Here is a 19,731-nt window from a genome sequence, read left to right as displayed (position 1 = left end):
AGTGGCAAATAAGATGTACCCAACCTTACTGTAATGAAGGCCATATAGTCTTTCAAGACTAGAAGCTATATAAAGGAGCAGTTTGCCTGTAGACTCAACATCTAACAGTCTCCTCTTCCTTCCTTCCTTCCTTCCTTCCTTCCTTCCTTCCTTCCTTCCTTCCTTCCTTCTTCTCTTCCTTCTTTCGTTCCTTCCTCATTTCCTTCATTCTTTCCATTTTTTTTTCAGTTCAGAATTATAAGTGTATGTCAATCACAGTAACTTAAATACAAAAAGGGTTAGTACACCACAAGCATTTTCTATACTTTTCTTCTATGGTGATTATAAAACAAACCCAGTCAAAACACAAGACTTCGAGATTTCCCTCCAAGAACAATCTAGCCAAAAGGACCAGTTCTCAGAGTCATGCACCACCTTTGTCGTCATGGGGTAATAGTGAAAGTATTTTTAAGTGCTCATTAGAGGCCCTTTTAATACATCATCTAATGCTAGCTTTTTGTGATGTCCCTTTCTAGACCATGATAGGATTCTGGGTAAGGTAGCTGGTGTCAGACTAAGGGGAGGCAGTAGCAGATTGGGGAGGCTCCCATATGCCTCCTGATGGTCTCTACACATGTATTTGTATTATGTTGTTGAGAAAGAATTTCAGGGTAAATGGCTATTATGGTGAGAAGTTAGTATCCTAATCCAGTAACTGCTGTAATTGGGGTTCCTGGGGACATTTCTGTTGGCACCTTACAAATGAAGGTATCCAGTATTTCTGAGATTACTTCCAGATACCTCTAGAGATGGCGCCTGCCACAGCCTGCATCCCAGCCATCCTCAGACTGCGAGACTGACAAGAGAGGAGGCAGACAGAGACACCCACAGAAGGACTGCTATGCCCCTGGTGCTAACACAAAAGCGGAGACTGGGGCTCAGCTGAATTCCAGATTAGAGTGTGACTTTGGTTGTGGACATGGTCAGCTATCTCAGTGAAGCAGAAGATTATTTTGTGTTGAATAAACTTAAAAGAAAAAAAAAAGTCACACTTCATTTTCTTTTCAATAGTCACATATTGAATTTTGATGGGTGTGATGGTTTTGTTGTGAAATGCCCCCACAGGCTCAAATATCTGAATATTTGTTCCCCAGTTAGTGGTACTGTTGGGGATGTAGGTGCAGGGGAAAGTACATCACTAGGGTGGGATATGAGGGTTTATAGCCTTGCCCCCACTTTTGCTTGCTTTCTTCTGCATCCTTCATGTGTATGTGATTAGCCATCTCCTTTGGGCATGCCATGCCTTCCTTACTGTTATGGACTCATTTTCTCTCTCTGGAACCATAGATTAAATAAACTCTCTTTTTAAAGTTGCTTTTGGTCAGCATAGTATTTTATCACAGGAAAAAATATAACCAACACAGCAGGCTTTAATCCCAGCACTTGGGAGGCAGAGGCAGGCGGATTTCTAGCAGGCTTAAAGCTATTATTTTTTTTTTTTTTAAAAAAGGAGTTGCTAAGCAATCTGAGATCACAGGATATGTGGCAGGATTATATCTGATAAGATAAAACTATAGGTCTCAGGGATGCTTCAGATCAGGGTGCCCTACCCAGGACTAGAGAGTTAATTTTTCATTTGACTATGTGGGGACCAAATTAGTAGAAGGATAGAGTTGGAATTTAAAATGAGGTCATTTAAAGAAAGATGAGAATGGAGGAAAAAGAAAATAGTAAAACCAAGTAAACTGAAAATGTAAAATACTGTGGAAGGAAACATGCTAATATGTCTGGATCACAAGGTAAAGAAATGGATCAGAATATCAGCCAAGACAGGCAAACTTAATTTCAAAATTAAATTCACCTGTCTGTGGTTTATGAATTTTATATCTACATCAAAATCACTATACTGTCACTACAGACACAGGAGTAATGTGCTACGCTATGGTGTGGTGGAGCTATGTGTCCATCATAACAGGAATTCTTCTGCTCCACATTAATTTTATGGGGCCACATCTATATGTAGACTATTATAAAAGAAATGTTGCTATACCCAGCATATCTATATTTCTATGATTTACTCTTTTCCATATTTACCCTTCCCTGTTTTTTTGCCCCACCATTTCATGTCATGTGTCTTCAGTTTATTTTATTTATTCCCTCCTGTCTTAGGGTTTTACTGCTGTGAATAGATACCATGACCAAGGCAACTCTTACAAGGACAACTTTTAATTGGGGTTGGCTTACAGGTTCAGAGGTTCAGTCCATTATCATCAAGGCAGGAGTTTGGCAGCATCTAGGCAGGCGTGGTGCAGGGGGGAACTGAGAGTTCTACATCTTCATTTGAAGACAAACAGGGTGAGACTGGCTTCCCATGCCCACAGTGACACTCCTACTACAACAAGGCCACACCTCCTAATAGTGCCACTCCCTGGGCCAAGCATATATAACCACACCCCTCTCTCCTGCTCTCTTTTTTCCTTTCTTCCCTGCCTCTCTCCCTTTTGTCCCCCTCTCTTTCTGTTTTTGCTACTTGTGACAGGGTCTCATGTAGCATAGGCTGGCCCTGAAATTACTATGTAGCTAAAGGTGACCTTGAATTCCTGGTCCTTTGCCTCCTAAATACTACATTCACAAACACATGCCATCACACCTGTCAGTTTTCCTTCTTTCTTACTTTCTTTTGGGCAATTGGATTAAAAAAAAAAATTCTAAGCCGGGCGTGGTGGCGCACGCCTTTAATCCCAGCATTTGGGAGGCAGAGGCAGGCGGATTTCTGAGTTAGAGGCCAGCCTGGTCTACAAAGTGAGTTCCAGGACAGCCAGGGCTATACAGAGAAACTCTGTCTCGAAAAACCAAAAAAAGAAAAAAGAAAAAAAAAATCTATTTTCTCCTCTGCTAAGTTGGCCATTAGCTTCTATTTTAGATAACTCTAGTAACCTGAATATATACGTGTCACTTGAAGTGACTGTTTTTATTTTAGATTATGCCATTTTACACATTGTTTCCTGAATATTATCACTGCATTCCTTTGCCTCAGCTACCACACTGAATTGGACAATATTATAATAATTTCGTACTAAATTATTTGCCTAGGGTTAACACATTCCCCATTGTCCTTGTTCCCCATGTCCTCTGCATTTCAGTTCATCTTTCATTTCTTATTGCCCTTCTAAAAGACATATAATCTTAAGAAATTTCTTTAGTAATGTATGTTCATTGAAAACTGTCTCATTTTAATCTGTTAAATGTCTTAATTTTTCTCTTAAGGTCTAGATCTGGTTATTCATTTTTGCAGCCATTTTCATTTTTCCTGTGTGTTGGATGGCTTCTCTGTGCTATGTCTAATAGTTGGTTTCACTTGTGCCGCTTGATCATGTGGTATTTATTAAACTTGACAACCAATTAATGTTTTCTATAAAATTAATGTCTTTTTTCCCCTCAATTTGCCATGCCTCTAATTTTTGTCGTTTTCATTTATGTTCTTGCTTGGTCAGATGTTTGTGGGGGAAGAGTGGTGGTGGTGGTGGACTTGCTTCTGTGGAGGCCTAAGGTTAATTGCTGGGATGGCTTCCTCAGTCACTTACTTTTTGAGACATGCTCTCTCACTGAACTTGGAGCATGACCTTTCGGTTGGAAGGGCTGACCAGTAAAGCCTGGGATCTGTTTGTCTCCACCCTCTAGCACTGGGGTTACAAGCACATACCCAGCTTTTTGGGTGTTTGCTCAGGACCCAAACTCAAGATTCCCATGCTTGCACAGTAAGCACTTTAACCACAAAGTCCTCCATCTATCTAGCATCTGTTCAGTTCTTTTTAATTAATTCTCTCATCTGTGTGCCTACTAGTTTACCTAACCAGTGTTTAATTTCAACCTTTATGTATTTCAACTCTAAAAGATGTATTACTTTGAAATTTGCTCACTTTTGAATGTGTGTAAACATTCAAAAAGTCACATTTTGCTTCTTTCTGTGCTTGATGATTTTGGAAGGTTTATAGGAAGCTCATCTTAGCTCTAGAAAATGCCTGTAGTTAGGGAATGATGTTTTCCTTAAGAAAGAATTTATGATCTTTTATTTCCTATACCAAAGATTGATCTCATTGATTCATTTGAGGCCACTTCTTTTAAAATTCTTCTGACATTGTAGATGTGGATGCCATACGTTAAAGCCAAGATTTTTATGGTATAGGTCAGGATTTTTTTCTCATTTAAAACTAAGACAGAGATAGCTTGTTTGCTATTAAAGGCATAATTTTCTACCTTTTCAATGGTGGGCCCTTTATAAATGATCTCTTTTGTTTTTTGTTTGTATATGCATATTTTTTCTTTTGTTAAGATAAGATCTCCCTAATGTAACCCAGGCTTGCTAGAACCTACTCTGGAAAGAGGCTCACTTGGAGTGAACTCAGCAGTCCTCCTGTCTCTACACCCAAGTGCTGGAATTATAGGGGTGTTACCAACTCCTTAACAAGAATTGAGTATCTGCTCACATTGCACACACCTGTAGTGTAGTTAGTTCGACTCCATTTGTCCAGTTGCTGCTGTGAACATGGGGCCAGGGCAGCCCGAGGGGCCACACTTGCCTATCACTCTGCTGTAAGTGACTGGTTTTGCCATTGATATATGCTTTCCTACTTCCCTACTTTTTCATTTTAGTAATGCATTTAGATGAGTGTTCATAGTGGTTTATCTGATAGAAGTTTTGCTGCCATAGGAGAGCATTGTAGAATAACTTGTTTACTAAAGTGTGGGGGAGGGGGAACCAGTCTTAGCGAGGTTTAATCTCAGCTAGCTACCCAGTGTGGTTGTTTGAATAAGAATGGACCTCATATGCTCATATTTGAATGTTTAGGGAGTGACATAAGGAGGTCTGGCTTTGCTGGGGTAGATGTGGCCTTGATGGAGGAAGTGTGTCACTGTGGGTGGACTTTGGCATTTCAAAGCCTAGCCTAGTCCCAGTGGTTTTCTCTCTGCCAGTTGCTGTCAGATCCAGATGTAGAACTCTCAGTTAGTTCCCAGCATTGTGTCTACTTGCATGTCACCATGTTACCGTGCTTCCCACCATGACAACAATAGCCTAAGCCTTTGAAATTGTAAGCAAACCCCAGTTAAATGTTTTCTTTAAGAATTGCGGTAAGGGGCCTGGAGAGGTGGCTCAGGGGTTAAAAAGCACTGGCTGCACTGGAGGGTACCAGATGCCAGGGAAGTGAGAGGCTCCCAGGACCCAAGGGGGATGACTTTTGCCAAAATTTTAAATGCACAGTGAAGGGAACCTGTAGGGACCACCTCCAGTAGATAGGCATAGCCCCAGTCAAGGGATGGGGCTACCCACCCATCTCAGAATTTTTAACCCAGAAATGTTACTGTCCAAAGGAAAGACAGGGACAAAAATAAAGCAAGACTAAAAGGAAGGGCCATCCAGGGACCTCACCACCTGGTGATCCATTCTGTCTGCAGACACCAAACCAGACACTGCTGTTGTTGCTAAGAGGTGCACGCTGATAGGAACCTGGTGTGGCTGTTCCCTGGGAGGTTCTGCTAGCACCTGACCAATGCAGATGTAGTTGCTTGTAGCCAATCATCAGACTGAGCTCAGGGACCCTAGTGGGGGAGCTGGCAGAAGGACTGGAGGAGCAGAGGGGGATTGCAACTCCATAGGAAGAACAGTGTTGGCTAGCTGGACTACCTACCGAGTGTTCCCAGGGACTAGACCACCAACCAAGGAGTGTACAGGGAGGGATCCATGGCTCCATATACATATGTAGTAGAGGATGGCCTTGTCTGACATCAGTGAGAGAGGAGGCTCTTGGTCCTGTGGAGGTTTGATGCCCCAGTAGGGGGATTCTGGGGTGGTGTGGTGGGAGTGGGTGGGTGGTGGGGGAGCACCCTCATAGAGGCAAAGGGGAAGGGGGAGAGAGGGCTGATAGGGGTGTTGTGGAGGGATAACCAGGAAGGGGGATAACATTTGAGCTGTAAACGAGAGGAATGATTTAATAAAAATAAAATTTTAATAATAATAAAGAAGAGAGCACTGGCTGCAATTCCAGAGGACTTGGGTTCAATTCCTAGTACCCACCTGTCTGCTCACAACTCTCTGTAATTCCTGTTCTAGGGAGATCTGACACCCTCACACAGACACACATGCAATCAAGACACCAATGTACATAAAATAAAAATAAATTATTAAGAAAAAGAAAAGGAATTGCTGTGGTCATGGTGTCTCTTCACAGCAATAGAAATCGACTAAGACAACTAGCAAAAGAATCTCTGACTCACAAAGCATCAGGCTATTACTGAGCAGGGAGTTTTTTTCTTGTCATGAGCTTCTGAAATATGTTTGTTTAGGGTTCCTGAGCAGCCCAGAGAAGAGATCCAGAAAAGAGTATAGTGATGGGACCCTGAAAAAGTCACTTTACGGGGCTGGTGAGATGGCTCAGTGGGTAAGAGCACCCGACTGCTCTTCCAAAGGTCCAGAGTTCAAATCCCAGCAACCACATGGTGGCTCATAACCATCCGTAACAAGATCTGACGCCCTCTTCTGGAGTGTCTGAAGACAGCTACAATGTACTTACATATAATAAATAAATAAATCTTAAAAAAAAAAAAAAGTCACTTTACCTCTATCTCAGCTGCCCACCTATAAAATAAAGATAATCATAAAACCTTCCTGAAGACTGTTAGCACATGCTTGGAAGAAACCTGCACACACACACACACACACAGCCCAGGTCTGCACCAGGACTTAGGGATCCCAAGCTGTTTTTAAGCCGTTTCTGAGGTTCAAGAAGAAGCTAGTTTATTAGCTTTTCATTGCTGTGACCAAAATATCTAAGAGAAAAAACTTAGAGAATAAACTTGGAAAGTTTATTTTAGCTCACACTTTCAGCCCATTGAGAGCTATTCATATCATCTTGGAGAGGAAGAAAAGGGAATTCCTGAAGAGGTTAGGGTGAGATCTAGTTCCCACAGACGTGCTTGTGTCCTGCTTCTTCCAGCTAGGCCTCACATCCTAACTTTCAGCACTTCCCAATAATGGTGTCATACAAATCTATTGAAAGGCTAATTTATTGGTTAGGGACAGCCTCCTGATCCAGTTGCCATTGGAAATGCTCTCAGACACATCAGAGATCTACTCCACTAGTCTCTTAAGCACTGTTAATCCAATCAAGCTACCTAGCACAGTTACATATGCCAGAACTGGAGACACACTATCTTCTTGATTGTTAGGTGGTATAATAATGGAAGGCCAGACCCTTTTACATCACAAATGGGAAAACTGATACCATAAAAGGCTGGCTGGTATGCTTAAGGCCACTCAGTCATACTGGGACTGGATGATGTATTAAGCCTCTGCCTACTCCACCAGTTTGCCACAGTGACAGAAAGTTAATCTTTTTCTCTTGTCCTTTTGCTTATTAGATGTTACTATACACTGAACTCATCTGGGGAGAAAAGGATTCTGATAACTTGTATGGCTTTAAGTTTTGCTAGTTTTTGTATAATCATAACTGTTGATTACCCAAATTTGTTTCCATTGTAATTGATACAAACTTAACCCCCACTTAAGCTCCAAAGGGCAGTTCATTGCCTCATAATTGGAATGCTGATGACTTAACTTTTGCAGATAAGCATAGGTACATGTGTTCAACAGATGCCACCCAGAAGTATCTTTCTATAGCTTAGACAATCTTTTCCTCAGCATGATTTTGGTTATAGGCTGACATCTCTATGTATGGTTTCTGATTTACAATGCCGCAACTCCAGCAAGAATGGGCTTTATTTCTCCGTAGGTCTGATCATTCCCAGAATTTAATTTCCTTTCTGGCTTGGGTTGTTTCTGGGCCACAGAACATGGATTAATCAGGTCTGTCTGATGCCACAAGTGGGTACAAAGGAGGGACCACCACTGTGAAAACAACTTATCTTAGCATAAGGACACAATACCCAAAGGGAAATCAGTGTTGCCACCAGAAAGACCAGGAAGATGTGTGAGACACAGTGCCACATACCAGCTTAGTGGAGGGCCATGTCTAAATTCAAATCCTACATCTGCCTCTTTATAGCTGTGACCCTTGAGCAAGAAATAGTCTTAATTCTGCTTCAGTGCCTGTGCCTATAAAATGAGACAACTTTTCTTGTTTACAAGGCTATTACAAGAATTCAGTGAGCTGCCATATAACTAAAACGTGTTAGCAGCTTCTGGCATATTAAATATCCAATATGTGTGTGTGTGTGTGTGTGTGTGTGTTGTGTGTGTGTGTGTGTGTGTGTGTGTGTATGTGTTAGATACTTTTTCCTTACCATTATAACTAGTACTACTAACAAACAAATAACAAAACTCAAACAGCAGTTAATTTCCAAAATACTTTCACTTTCTCTGTATTTCGTAGAATAAAGCCCTTGGTTTTCTTGCCAGATGGTCTCAGTGGTGCTGAACCAATTACTACTGTACTAGATAAAGAGGCTCTGGTGTAATCCAAGTGGAGTAATACTTGAAGGGCAAGACTGTTGGCCTAGCACACTCATCAGTGGGAGGGTCTCGTGTGAAAAGATGGGTTTCGCCAAGGATGCTATACCACCTCCATCATGGAATTGCTCACAAACCACCTAATTCCTAATCCCTGTGTTTCGCCATCTTCTGGGGCTTGTGTTCTCCACTTAGAGACTTCTGCCAGCATCTCTGTCCTTTGGAGACTGGAGCTGCTAGAATTTCCACCACACTCCCCCTACTTTCTGACATCAACAATGCTTCCTTCTTTGTTACTCACCTCTGCTCAGAGTGGCTCAAGGAACTGAACTCCACAGAGACAAGGATTTTGCAAAGTCACAAAGGCCCTGTGTTCCTAAGGGAATGGTGCCTAATAACATAACCATGGATGAGGCCATTTCCTTCTCTTTGTAGAGAAACAATTCACACTGCCCTGGTTTGTAATATAGAAACTACAAAGGTTTGTAATATAGAAAACTATGCTACAAAGTAGAAATTTTAGAGAAACATTAAAGAATTGAAAAATGAATGAATGACCAGGTAGAACTAATACAGTGCAACAAGATGATTTTTGAAATATCTGATCTAGTTGTATTAAACTGAAGACACTCATTGGTGGGCACTGTTAAATACATCTCAGGATACAACACCACCTTCTCTTTGCACATGCTTTAGGTCTCTCACTGTGTTGCTTGTCAGGTGTACTCAGAGCACAAAATGTTACTCTTGGAAGTACCAAGGGGGTGTGCAGTGGATGGGTTCTTCCTTCCAGATGCTCTTCAGCCGCTGGGCCCATGATGTCAGCATCACTTTTCTTTCTTCTTCTGATGAAACATCAAGACCAAAACTGATCTGGGGGGCAAGAACTTTAAATCCACAGAAGTGCAATGTACCATGCTGAAGCCAGAAAGAAAAGAAATAATCATAACCACACTCTTTGTGTACATTCACTTAAACTAGTAGAGGGGGAAATTGTGTTATTAAGCTTTAAAAAATTATGAAGCAGTGCTACAAAGTAATTGATAACAACCCCCTTCTGGATAGCTGCAGGACAGAGTGCTTCATTAGCAGAAGAACCTGGCAGCTGGAATTTACAGACAGATCTCTACTAATGAATCCACCACTAAACACAGTTTTGATGGATTTGGCAAATCATGCTATTTTTCCAAATATGCTATTTGCCAAATATATTTGTCAAAATATGTTATTATATATTCAGTGCTAAGCACAGAGAGGTTATTTTAGCTATGATGTGCTGCTGTTGACCATACTTGTTAAATCAAAACAAATTTTATGCAATACTTGTTGTATACCACTTATGTAGAATAATATTAAACTAATAAGGCTCTATCTAGGCCATTAGGAAATAAATTACAAGTAATTACACTTTTTAAAAATGTTTACCTTTACTTCTACTTTATGTTATTATAAACTGGGGTAAAGTATATGTTTTTAAAACAAGATTTAAGATTAGTCAAGGACATGTGTGAGAATGGCTAGCCTTCAGAGAGGGAAGCTCACAGATTGTAATTGACCTTAATGGAGCACCACTAATCCACTAACTGGAATCATCTTTCAAAACAAGCCTACTTTCTCCCCCAGAAATATCACACTTGGTCTTTTGCACTATGCTTTTTAAAACTCACATGCTCATCCAAGCCTTCCCTATCAGGTGGAGTTAGAGGACAAAAAGCCCACATATATGTTTTTATATTACTTTCCCTCAGATGTTATGATTTATTGAAAATCAGTTTTTAAAAATCCATTGAGGCTGGAGAAATGGCTCAGCAGTTAAGAGTACTCAGTGGGTATGGCAGCATTGATCTGTTACCCTAGTATATGTGGTGAGAAGAGCAAAGGCAAGCAGATCCCAGGACTCACTAGCCATCCAGACAAGCCAAATCAGCAAGCACCATGGTCAATGAGAGATGTAATCTCAAAAAATAAAGTAGAAAGTGATCAAGGAATTTATTTGAAACTGACCTCTAGCATTCACACATGCATGCACAGGCAAGTGCATACACACACACACACACACACACACACACACACACACACACACACACACTTCCATAACACAAACATGAGAACAAACAACAAAGGCAAGGAATGAACTTAAATACCTACTGTCTATATAAAGAAAACTCTTACTGCTTTGAAAAGACACAGTAGGATAATTTCACTAACAAAGAGCTGGCAGAACAGTTAAAAATGCCAATAGAAATGAGTAAGGAATGTGAACCTAGAAAGGAAAGATAAATCTCAATTTTTATTATTTTGAGACAAGGACTCCTGTATCTCAGTTAGGCCTCAAACTTGTGTAGCTGAGGATAACACTTAACTTGTGAGCCTCCTGCCTCCACCTCCCAAGTGATGATTATGGGCATGCACTACCACAACTAGCTTAGAGGATTCTGTAGCTCAAACTCTAGGCATTGTGTACACTCAGCACTTGCTCCACCACGGACTCATACCTGCAGCTTCTGTCCACAATATCTACGTTTACAAAAGCAATCTCTCCAACTATTAAGTACAAGCTTTCCTCATAACTGGAGCACATCCACCTAGGTTTCAAGGACTCTTAAGAGTCTTTGCCCTGAAGTCTGCCTCTTGTTCTCTGTCCTTCATCATGGAGTTCCATGCACATGGGCAGCTTAGCCTGCTGGAACTCACTCTTTCATCACCTTTCTCTTCTGTAAAGGGCTATTTTTCAGCTACTCATCTGTCTAGGTTGTTCAGAGGCTCAGGTGAAGCTCTCCATATCACAGGGTCTGTGGTACCTCTCATCAAGGCTAAGGAGTGGTGCTAGCTTTGTAGATCATTGTAAGTCTGGAAAGGGCTCGCTAGGCCTTGCTGTTGCTCATCACTCATACCCATACACCTGGTCCCACCTCAGGGCCATCACAATCCCCAGAAAACAGGCTAACTAGGTTTGGCTTAACTTTGAGTCAAACATTATCAAAAGTTGTATGCTTTCCCTCTTAGCCAGCCTTTAAACTGCTATCAATTTAAAAAATAAAATAAGGACAAAATGTTATTATTTTCTCTATCTAGTTGGGAGTCAAAATGATATGGAGTGTCAAGCTTACAAGACATATGTGCATGTATGTGTATGTAGGGTGCAGGGTGAGGACTTGTCCAATGGGCCAGCAAAGTAGAGAAGGCATGTTTACCTGAAGTGGCCACAGGAAGTACCGGAAATCTCCACTGACCCCATCTTTTGTGTACATCTCTGCTGTACTTCCCGTGGTTAAGGAAAGGAGGGCTAATTTACCCTACAGGTAGGGGAGAAAGTAAATGCATAATGTGATTACAAGAAGAGGAAACTGTGCTCCTATGGTGTAGTACAGATATTTATGATGGCCAGAAGGGAGTCTGAGGTCAGTTTTTTTTCCAGGGTAGACAGATGTAATCCTCCCATGTCCCATGGGCCCATTTATGCCCTAACAGGGATGGGGACAGAGCAGGCAGCAAAGTGACAAATGAACATCAAACTTCTAGCATACAGGACTTCTCAGGGAACTAGGTTTCAGAGACACCATGAGACAGACCTGAGATACTGACCACAGGGCTAATGGAAAGGTGATGGGGCTTACACAGGATGATTATGCCATGAAGGTCAGCATCTTGGTTACCTGGTTCATTTTCATCATATACATTTAATTTATGAAATTTTTAGAATTTAAAGCCATTTGTTTAGCAGGACATTTTCTCAATAATATTCAGATATTATTCATGATACCTACCAGGTTTCACAACCCCTCTCCTACAATATAGGAACTGTGTGATTACCAGCTCCCCAGGGTAGGCATATGGACCCAAAGGTGTCAACTGGTATACAAGACCAGCCAGACTGTCACAGAGTTGGTACTCTGGCACTGGGGCTGATAAAGGTACTGTCCATGTCATTCACCCTTGCTGAGTACCCAGCCCATACTTTCTTTGCCTTGTGTGTAGATTAGTGTGGATGGATACCCCTCCCACTCTCAAAAAGCTCTGTGAATTCAAAAAGGATGCACTTGTCATCCATAAAATGTGTTGTGCATAATTAACTGCTTAATGAATATTTGCGTATCTAATACAAAAATTCAAATGAGAAATGTAAGTTAATAGATACCCTCAGTTTCCTTCCACTGGACAGATCTGTAGTGATCCTTATCTCTAGAGCACATACCTTGAGAAAACCAGAGTCATAAAAGCCTGGGATATCGAAGGCAAACCCTTGGCACAGCACCCTATCCATCCAACCTTTTAGGATTGCTGGAACGCTGAACCAGTATAGTGGAAACTGGAGATGGAACAAGCAGAGACAAATTATGCCCTATCTCAGGATTCATACTTTAGTTCCACCGATCTCTCCTTCGATGGCACCCAGTAGGCAAAGGTAGCCTACAGGGTCAGCCTAGTGGGGACACAACATGGGTACAGTGGGGAAAAGGGTAGAGATGGCTATGGTACTGAGGAAGCGTGCTGGGTAGCTTTATGTCAGCTTGACAACAGCTAAAGACATCTGAGAGGAGGGAGCCCAATCAAAAACATGCTTCCATAAGATGAGGTTGTAGGCAAGTCTGTAGGCATTTTCTTAATAAGTGATCAAAGTTCTGACTATTGTGGGTGGTACTATCCTTGTGTTGGTGGTTCTGAGCTGTATAAGAAAGCAGGCTGAGCAAGCCACATGGAGCAAACCAGTTAGCAGCAGCACTCCTCTGTGGCCTCTGCATTAACTCTGGCCTCTAGACTCTCTCCCTGTTTGAGTTCCTGTCCTGACTTCTTCAGTGTTAGTCTATGTATGTGGAAGTGTAAGCCAAATAAGCCCTTTCCCCCCTCCATTTGCTTTTGGTTACGGCGTTTCATCACAGCAATAGTAACCCAAACTAAGATAGGAGGTACAAACAGAGAAGTCCTTGCGTGATGGAAATCTGGGGAGAACAGAGCTCTCCAGAAGTGCTGCCATGGCCATTCTCGTCCAAAGGACTCAGGTTGAGCAGAGCCCTTATATACTGAGTTTGACTTATATTTCAGTCAATGTAACAACACTAAGTGGATGCTCACAGTCATCTATTGGATGGAACACAGGGCCCCCAATGGAGGAGCTAGAGAAAGTACCCAAGGAGCTGAAGGGGCCTGCAACCCTATAGGAGGAAAAACAATATGAACTAACCAGTACCCCCAGAGCTGTGTCTCTAGCTGCATATGTAGCAGAAGATGGCCTAGTCAGCCATCATTGGGAGGAGAGACCCTTGATCTTGCAAAGATTATATAGCCCAGTACAGGGGAATGCCAGGGCCAGGAAGTGGGAGTGAGTGGGTTGGGGAGCAGGGTGGGGGGAGGGACTTTCGGGATAGCATTTGAAATGTAAATGAAGAAAATATCTAGTAAAAAATAAAAAAATACACATGCTTATATGACTACCCAGATTGTTATAGGGACATGTTAACTCCACTCTGCCCAGTTCTGGCAGGAGTGGCCATATTGAATTAGTGCTCCTGGAAGTCTATCTGTTGGTCTAGTTCCTTATGCAGCAGCTTCTTGGGAATATATACACCAATCTAGTGTGTGTGTGTGTGTGTGTGTGTGTGTGCACGCACATGTGTACATTGATATGTATGTAGCAACCAGTCAGAGGATGGAAACAAGGTTTTCCTGTTAATGGTCAGGTCATGTAATACAAGAATTGACCCAAATTCCTTTGATAAGCAATTTTGCAAAGAAATGTGGTTCCAGCTAGCTGGCATGTCTGGGACAGTGACTTTGGGAGGATGAAAGCAGCAATACTTGCACAATTCAGATGCTTCTGGGACTACTGGGCCATGAGTACATTCTTTATTCATGCTGACTTTGGGAGTGAGGGTTTTGAATAACATTAGCTATAAGGATCTTCTTACTGAAGTAGGTAAGTGTTCTAACTAGAGTTATAACTAAGAAAGGGATTTCAATGAACTGTGTACATGTCCTAAAAAATACCAGTTCCAAAAGCAGTGATCAAGTGTTTATTCATAGGAAGATTCTACTCATCTGAGGGAAAAAACAAACAAACAAACAAACCTGAAATATCACGAGATCAGCTTCTTGCACCTTTCTCTGCTCTTCAAGTATATCACTGGTCAGAGCTTTCTTCTTGTAGGCTTCATAGGTTTCTGTCCCATAATTGAAGACTTGAGGATTAGAGAGGGCACCTAGCAAAGAAAAGGTCAAGTTTTCATTTGTAGATGAGTATCCCCAGCTTGCCCCAGCCTTCCAAAAAACGGCTATGTGGTCTGAGCTCCCCAAAGCCTTAGGAATTTTCTGTGACTGACCAGAAGCTCAGCCTTGAGATCAGGCTGACAGAGAAGGCTGGGAGAACCACACTGGTAAGAGTGTGTCCTATCTTCCAGGAGTTGTGGTCTACACAGCTCACTTCTCACTTCTCCCCAACAGCCCGTGAGATCACTGAAATTCCTGACTTAGTAGACAGGAAGCCAAGACTTGTGAGAAGCTAGGTACTTAGTGCCATGTGAGTCCCAGGGAGCAGAAGTGGCCCTGCAGGTGTGGTGGCCTAAGATTGACTGAGAGCAATATACAGATTAAATACAATCCCCATCAAAATTCTAGCACAATTCTTCACAGACATGGAAAGAGCAATTCTCAATTTCATCTGGAAAAACAAAAACAAAAAACAAACCAGAATAGCAAAAACAATTCTTAACAATAAAAGAACTTCTGGAGGAATTACCTTCCCTGACCTCAAGCTGTACTACAGAGCAATAATGATAAAAACCACATGGTATTGGTACAGAGACAGGTTGATCAATGGAATAGAATTGAAGACCCAGCTGGGCAGTGGTGGCACACGCCTTTATTCCCAGCACTTGGGAGGCAGAGGCAGGTGGATTTCTGAGTTTGAGGACAGCCTGGTCTACAAAGTGAGTTCCAGGACAGCCAGGGCTACACAGAAAAACGTCTCAAAAAACAAAACAAAACAAAACAAAAACAAAACAAAACAAATCAAAAAAAGATTTGAAGACCCAGAATAAACCTACATGCTTATGGACACTTGATCTTTGACAAAGAAGCCAAAAAATATACAATGGAAAAAAGAAAGCACCTTCAATAAATGGTGCTGGTCTGACTGGCAGTTGGTATGTAGAAAAAAGAAAATAGATCCATATTTGTCACCTTGCACAAAGCTCAAGTCCAAGAGGATCAAGGACCTCAACATAAAACTAATGGGCTGAAGTTGGGGACATTGTGGCTGAATTAGGGAAAAGCTGGAAGAAGCTGAGAAGGGGGGCAATCCCATAGAAAGACTAACAGTCTCAACTAACCCAGACCCCTGAGATCTCTCAGACACAGCCACCAACTGGGCAGCATACACCAGCTGGTATTATGCTCGACCCCCCTGCACCTGATACATATACAGCCTTGGACTGCCTAGTCTGGACTCGGTGGGAGAAGATGTGCCTAACCCTCAAGAGACTTGAGGCCCCAGGGAGTGGGAAGTCCTGGTGGGGTTGGGAACATCTTCTTGGAGAGAGGGGGAGGAGGAATGGGATGAGGAACTGTGGGAGGATGGACCAGCAGGGGGGCAACGACTAGACTGAAAAAAAAAAGCAATAAAAAAAGTGTTATGAAAACTTACTCTCATAGAAGCTTCCTAAATATATATGTATAAATATGTAAAAAAAATTTTAAATGGACTTACACTATAATGTGGTAACAGGACTAAATAAATAAATACAAAGCTTTATAAAAAAAGACATCTCAATAAACCTGAGGAAGGAAGGTAGAAGGTAAAGGAGAGAAGGAGGGAATGCAGAGCAAATAAAAGATCATTATCATTCTCTTGAAGAGCAAGAAGCAGCATCACAGAATTCTCCCTAAGTTCACCTATATAGTTAATGGAACCTTAGCAAAAATATCACTGGATTTCTTTTTTAATCTGGAATGCTTACTTAAAGACTTTATGGAAAACTAAAGTTAAAAACAACCACCAAAACTAGGAAGTGACAGTGACCTTTCTTGATCAGATATGAAATTCTAAGTATGTAAGTATCTAGATATAGGTATAGATATAAATAGATATTATTATGTGTGTTGATTCTCAGGAAACACCTCCTGGAAGATTTTACCTCAGTGATGCTGGTTTCTTCTTAATTACTGCTAATTTCTCAGCTCTAGCTAACCAGCATCTATACCACTGTGGTGGTTTGAAATAGATTGGCCCCCATAGGCTCACATATTTGAATACTTAAGTCATCAGTCGGTAGACTGGGAAAGATTAAGAGCTGTAGCCTTGTGGAGGAGGTGTGTCACTGGGGGTAGGCTTTGAGGTTTCAAGCCCACAGCATCTTCATTTCCTGCCTGCAGATCAGGTTGTAGCTCTGAGCTACCTTTTCAGTACTATACCTGCTGCCTGCCCGCACCATACCATGATGATAATAGTCTAACCCTCTGAAACTGTAAGCAAGGCCCCAATTACATGCTTTCTTTTAAAAGAGTTGCTTTGGTCATGGTATCTCTTTACAGCAATAGAACAGTGACTAAGACACACCCAGCAAAATAAGTATTTCACTTCATGGTGCTGTTCGCTTGTTAATCACAGCTGACTCTTCAGCCCCAACTGACCAAAACCACAGAACCTTAGTTCAAAATAGTAAATATGCAATGGCCTCTATAGTCTTTAAGTGACTCTCAAACTTCCCTCTAGATCTTCACAAGTCAGGCCTCCATCATTTGCACTTCTTGTAATATTCTTTTCCTCCAAGCTCCCACAGATCAGTTCCACCAAGCTTTTCTCACTCAAACCCTCAATGGCCTTTTTCACCCAAAGTTCCAAAATCCTTTCACAATCTTCCCCAAACCAATTTGTCTAGGTTTGTCTCAGCAATACCTCATTCCTGATTCTAAATTCTGTCTTAGGGTAACTATTGCTGTGATGAAACACCATGACCAAAGCAGTTTGGGGATGAAAGGGTTAAAAGACTTACACTTCCACTTTACTATTCAATCTTTGGAGTAAGTTAGGACAGGGACTCAAACAGGGTAGGAATCTGGAGGCAGGAGCTGGAGCAGAGGCTATGGAGGGGTACTTTTTTACTGGCTTGTTCCTTCTGGCTTGCTCAGCTCAGCATTTTTAGGGAACCCAGGACCACCAGCTCAGGGGTGGCCCAACCCATAGTGGTCTGAGCCCTCCCCTCAATTATTAAATTAAGAAAACACCCTTGAGGCTTGCCTATGGTCTGATCTTATGGAGACATTTTCTTAATCTATATTTCCTCCTCTCCAATAATTCTAGCTTGTGTCAAGTTGCCATAAAACTAGTCAGCAGACAGTAGGGTCATTTTCTTAAGGGCATCTCAGGAGCTCCCATCCACAGCAGCTTACAGATATGAAAGAGAAAACTTACTTGAATATTTTTCCTTCGAGAAGACTATGCCTGTGGGCAACCTGATTATAATGGAAATCCTAGGAAGCTGTTTCATTGTGCTCAGGCATTTAGAAGTCTGTGCAACAATGATGCAAATAGATCTAGTCACTGACCTAGAACTGCAAGTCCAAATAAATCTATCCTCAAGTTGGCTATGTTAGGTGTTCTATGAGAGGTGAGGAAGCAACAGTTTGATATTGCTGACATTTTAAAAATTGTTAAAATGCAGAAAGTTTTAAGACGGAGGATTTACAGCTGGACTCACCAGTAATATCGTTTCTCGTGGCCCTTGGCTCAAAGTTCATGCTGTATAAATCAGACACAGTGACTGTGCATCCCTGCTTGCTCAGTTCTTCAACAGCCACTTTCTTCAGGGACCCATTGAAAGACTTGGGTTCTTGGTGTGCATAGACGATGAGCACTTTCTTACCTGTCAAAGGGAATATATGTTTCCCTTAGAAGCCAGTGCAAAGAACTTGAAAAGCAAATCCTTTTTGCCAAAACCCAGTGCAGGCTAGGGTAAAACTGATGTGTAGGCACATCACTGCATTGAGTCAAAGAAATCAGCAGCCTTTTAGATGGGTGATATAATAATAAATATTTTAGTGCTATTATAGGGCACTGTAACCAGACTTACTAATAATACTTGAGTGGCTTGTGTTCTTTAAATGTTTGGGACCAGAAATGATTTGGAATTTGGAAGTTTTCAGAGTTTGAAATGTCTGTATAGATTTTATAAGTCCACACCCCAAATTTGAAAATTCAAAATTGTAAATGCTCAAGAACCCAAACATTTTGATTCTGGAAATTTAGTAATCATGTGCTCAGAACTGTATTTCTGTATTAAGACAGTCAACCTCTATTCAGAACAATGAACCAAGCCATGTCTCTTTAGAAAACATACAATAAAATTCTTCTAAAAGCCTGTTCCACTTTGGATAACATCTATGACAACTTTTAGCCTTGCTTTATAACAGAGACAAAACAAAAAAACAGTAGGAATTCATCTCTTTTGCCTACATTAGCAGTTAGCAATAATGGCACGTTTCAGACTAGTATATTCTGCTTCCATCTCCCCCAGGTCCATGGACACCTGACACTGATATAAAATAGGATGAACCAGACCCTGATCTCTTGTGGGAGACAGGGCCATGTGGAACCTATTTTTTTGGTGGTGACATTGAGACAAGAAGATTCTAAGAATAGGTCATGAAGGTACAGTTTCTATCATGAACAAGCATGAGGACCTGAATTTGGATCCCAGCATGCACCAAAAAGCCAAAGATGTCAGCACATTTCTGTAATTTGGTGGGGGGATAGAGGCAAGAGAATATCAGGAGCTGCTGACTGGCCAGTCAGTCTAGGTCAAAACGTGTACTCTATATTCCATTATAGACCGTGTATTTACAAGTTTGAAGGGGATGGAGAGATGGCTCAGTGGCTGCTCTAGAGGACCTGTGTTCAATCCTTAGTACCCACATGGCAGCTCACAACCAAACCATCTGAAACTATAGTTCCAGAAGATGTCCTTTTTTGACTTCTGTGAGTGCAAGACATGCATGTGGTACACAGATATATATGCAAACACTCATATACATAAAATAATTTTAAAAAGTTAGGTAGAGAATGAGTGAGGAAGGCAATTCCAGTGTCAACCTCTGGCCTTCTCGTGCTGACACAGGTGAGTGCACCTATATATGCACATGTACACACATGACCCCCCATAACACACACACATACACATACACACACACACACACACACACAGAGAGAGAGAGAGAGAGAGAGAGAGAGAGAGAGAGAGAGAGAGAGAGAATGTGTAAAACTCTTGTGTGTATGTGTGCATGTGAATGTGAGTATA

At 41.6% G+C, this 19,731-nt stretch overlaps 2 protein-coding genes across 5 annotated transcripts in view; one reads left to right on the top strand and one right to left on the bottom strand.

The window, feature by feature from the left end:
* The window catches only part of LOC110333763 (serpin B6), an 85,606-nt gene that overhangs the window by 9,009 nt on the left and 56,866 nt on the right, over positions 1-19,731 (top strand). The window lies entirely within an intron of this gene.
* The window catches only part of Nqo2 (N-ribosyldihydronicotinamide:quinone reductase 2), a 15,941-nt gene continuing 5,239 nt past the window's right edge, over positions 9,030-19,731 (bottom strand). For all 4 annotated transcript variants that reach the window (XM_029547399.1, XM_029547400.1, XM_029547401.1 and 1 more), the window contains 5 exons: positions 18,136-18,300; positions 14,510-14,640; positions 12,639-12,752; positions 11,638-11,739; positions 9,030-9,361 (listed from right to left, as the gene is read on the bottom strand). In XM_029547399.1, the coding sequence (XP_029403259.1) occupies positions 9,185-9,361; positions 11,638-11,739; positions 12,639-12,752; positions 14,510-14,640; positions 18,136-18,300 (689 nt within the window). In that variant the 3' untranslated portion in view covers positions 9,030-9,184. The remainder of the gene's footprint in view (positions 9,362-11,637; positions 11,740-12,638; positions 12,753-14,509; positions 14,641-18,135; positions 18,301-19,731) is intronic.

Source organism: Mus pahari, chromosome 16 (genome assembly GCF_900095145.1).
Source record: "Mus pahari chromosome 16, PAHARI_EIJ_v1.1, whole genome shotgun sequence".
Taxonomy (NCBI): Eukaryota; Metazoa; Chordata; class Mammalia; order Rodentia; family Muridae; genus Mus; species Mus pahari.
Note: the sequence above shows the minus strand (reverse complement) of the source record. Positions and strands in the feature narration are given on the sequence as shown.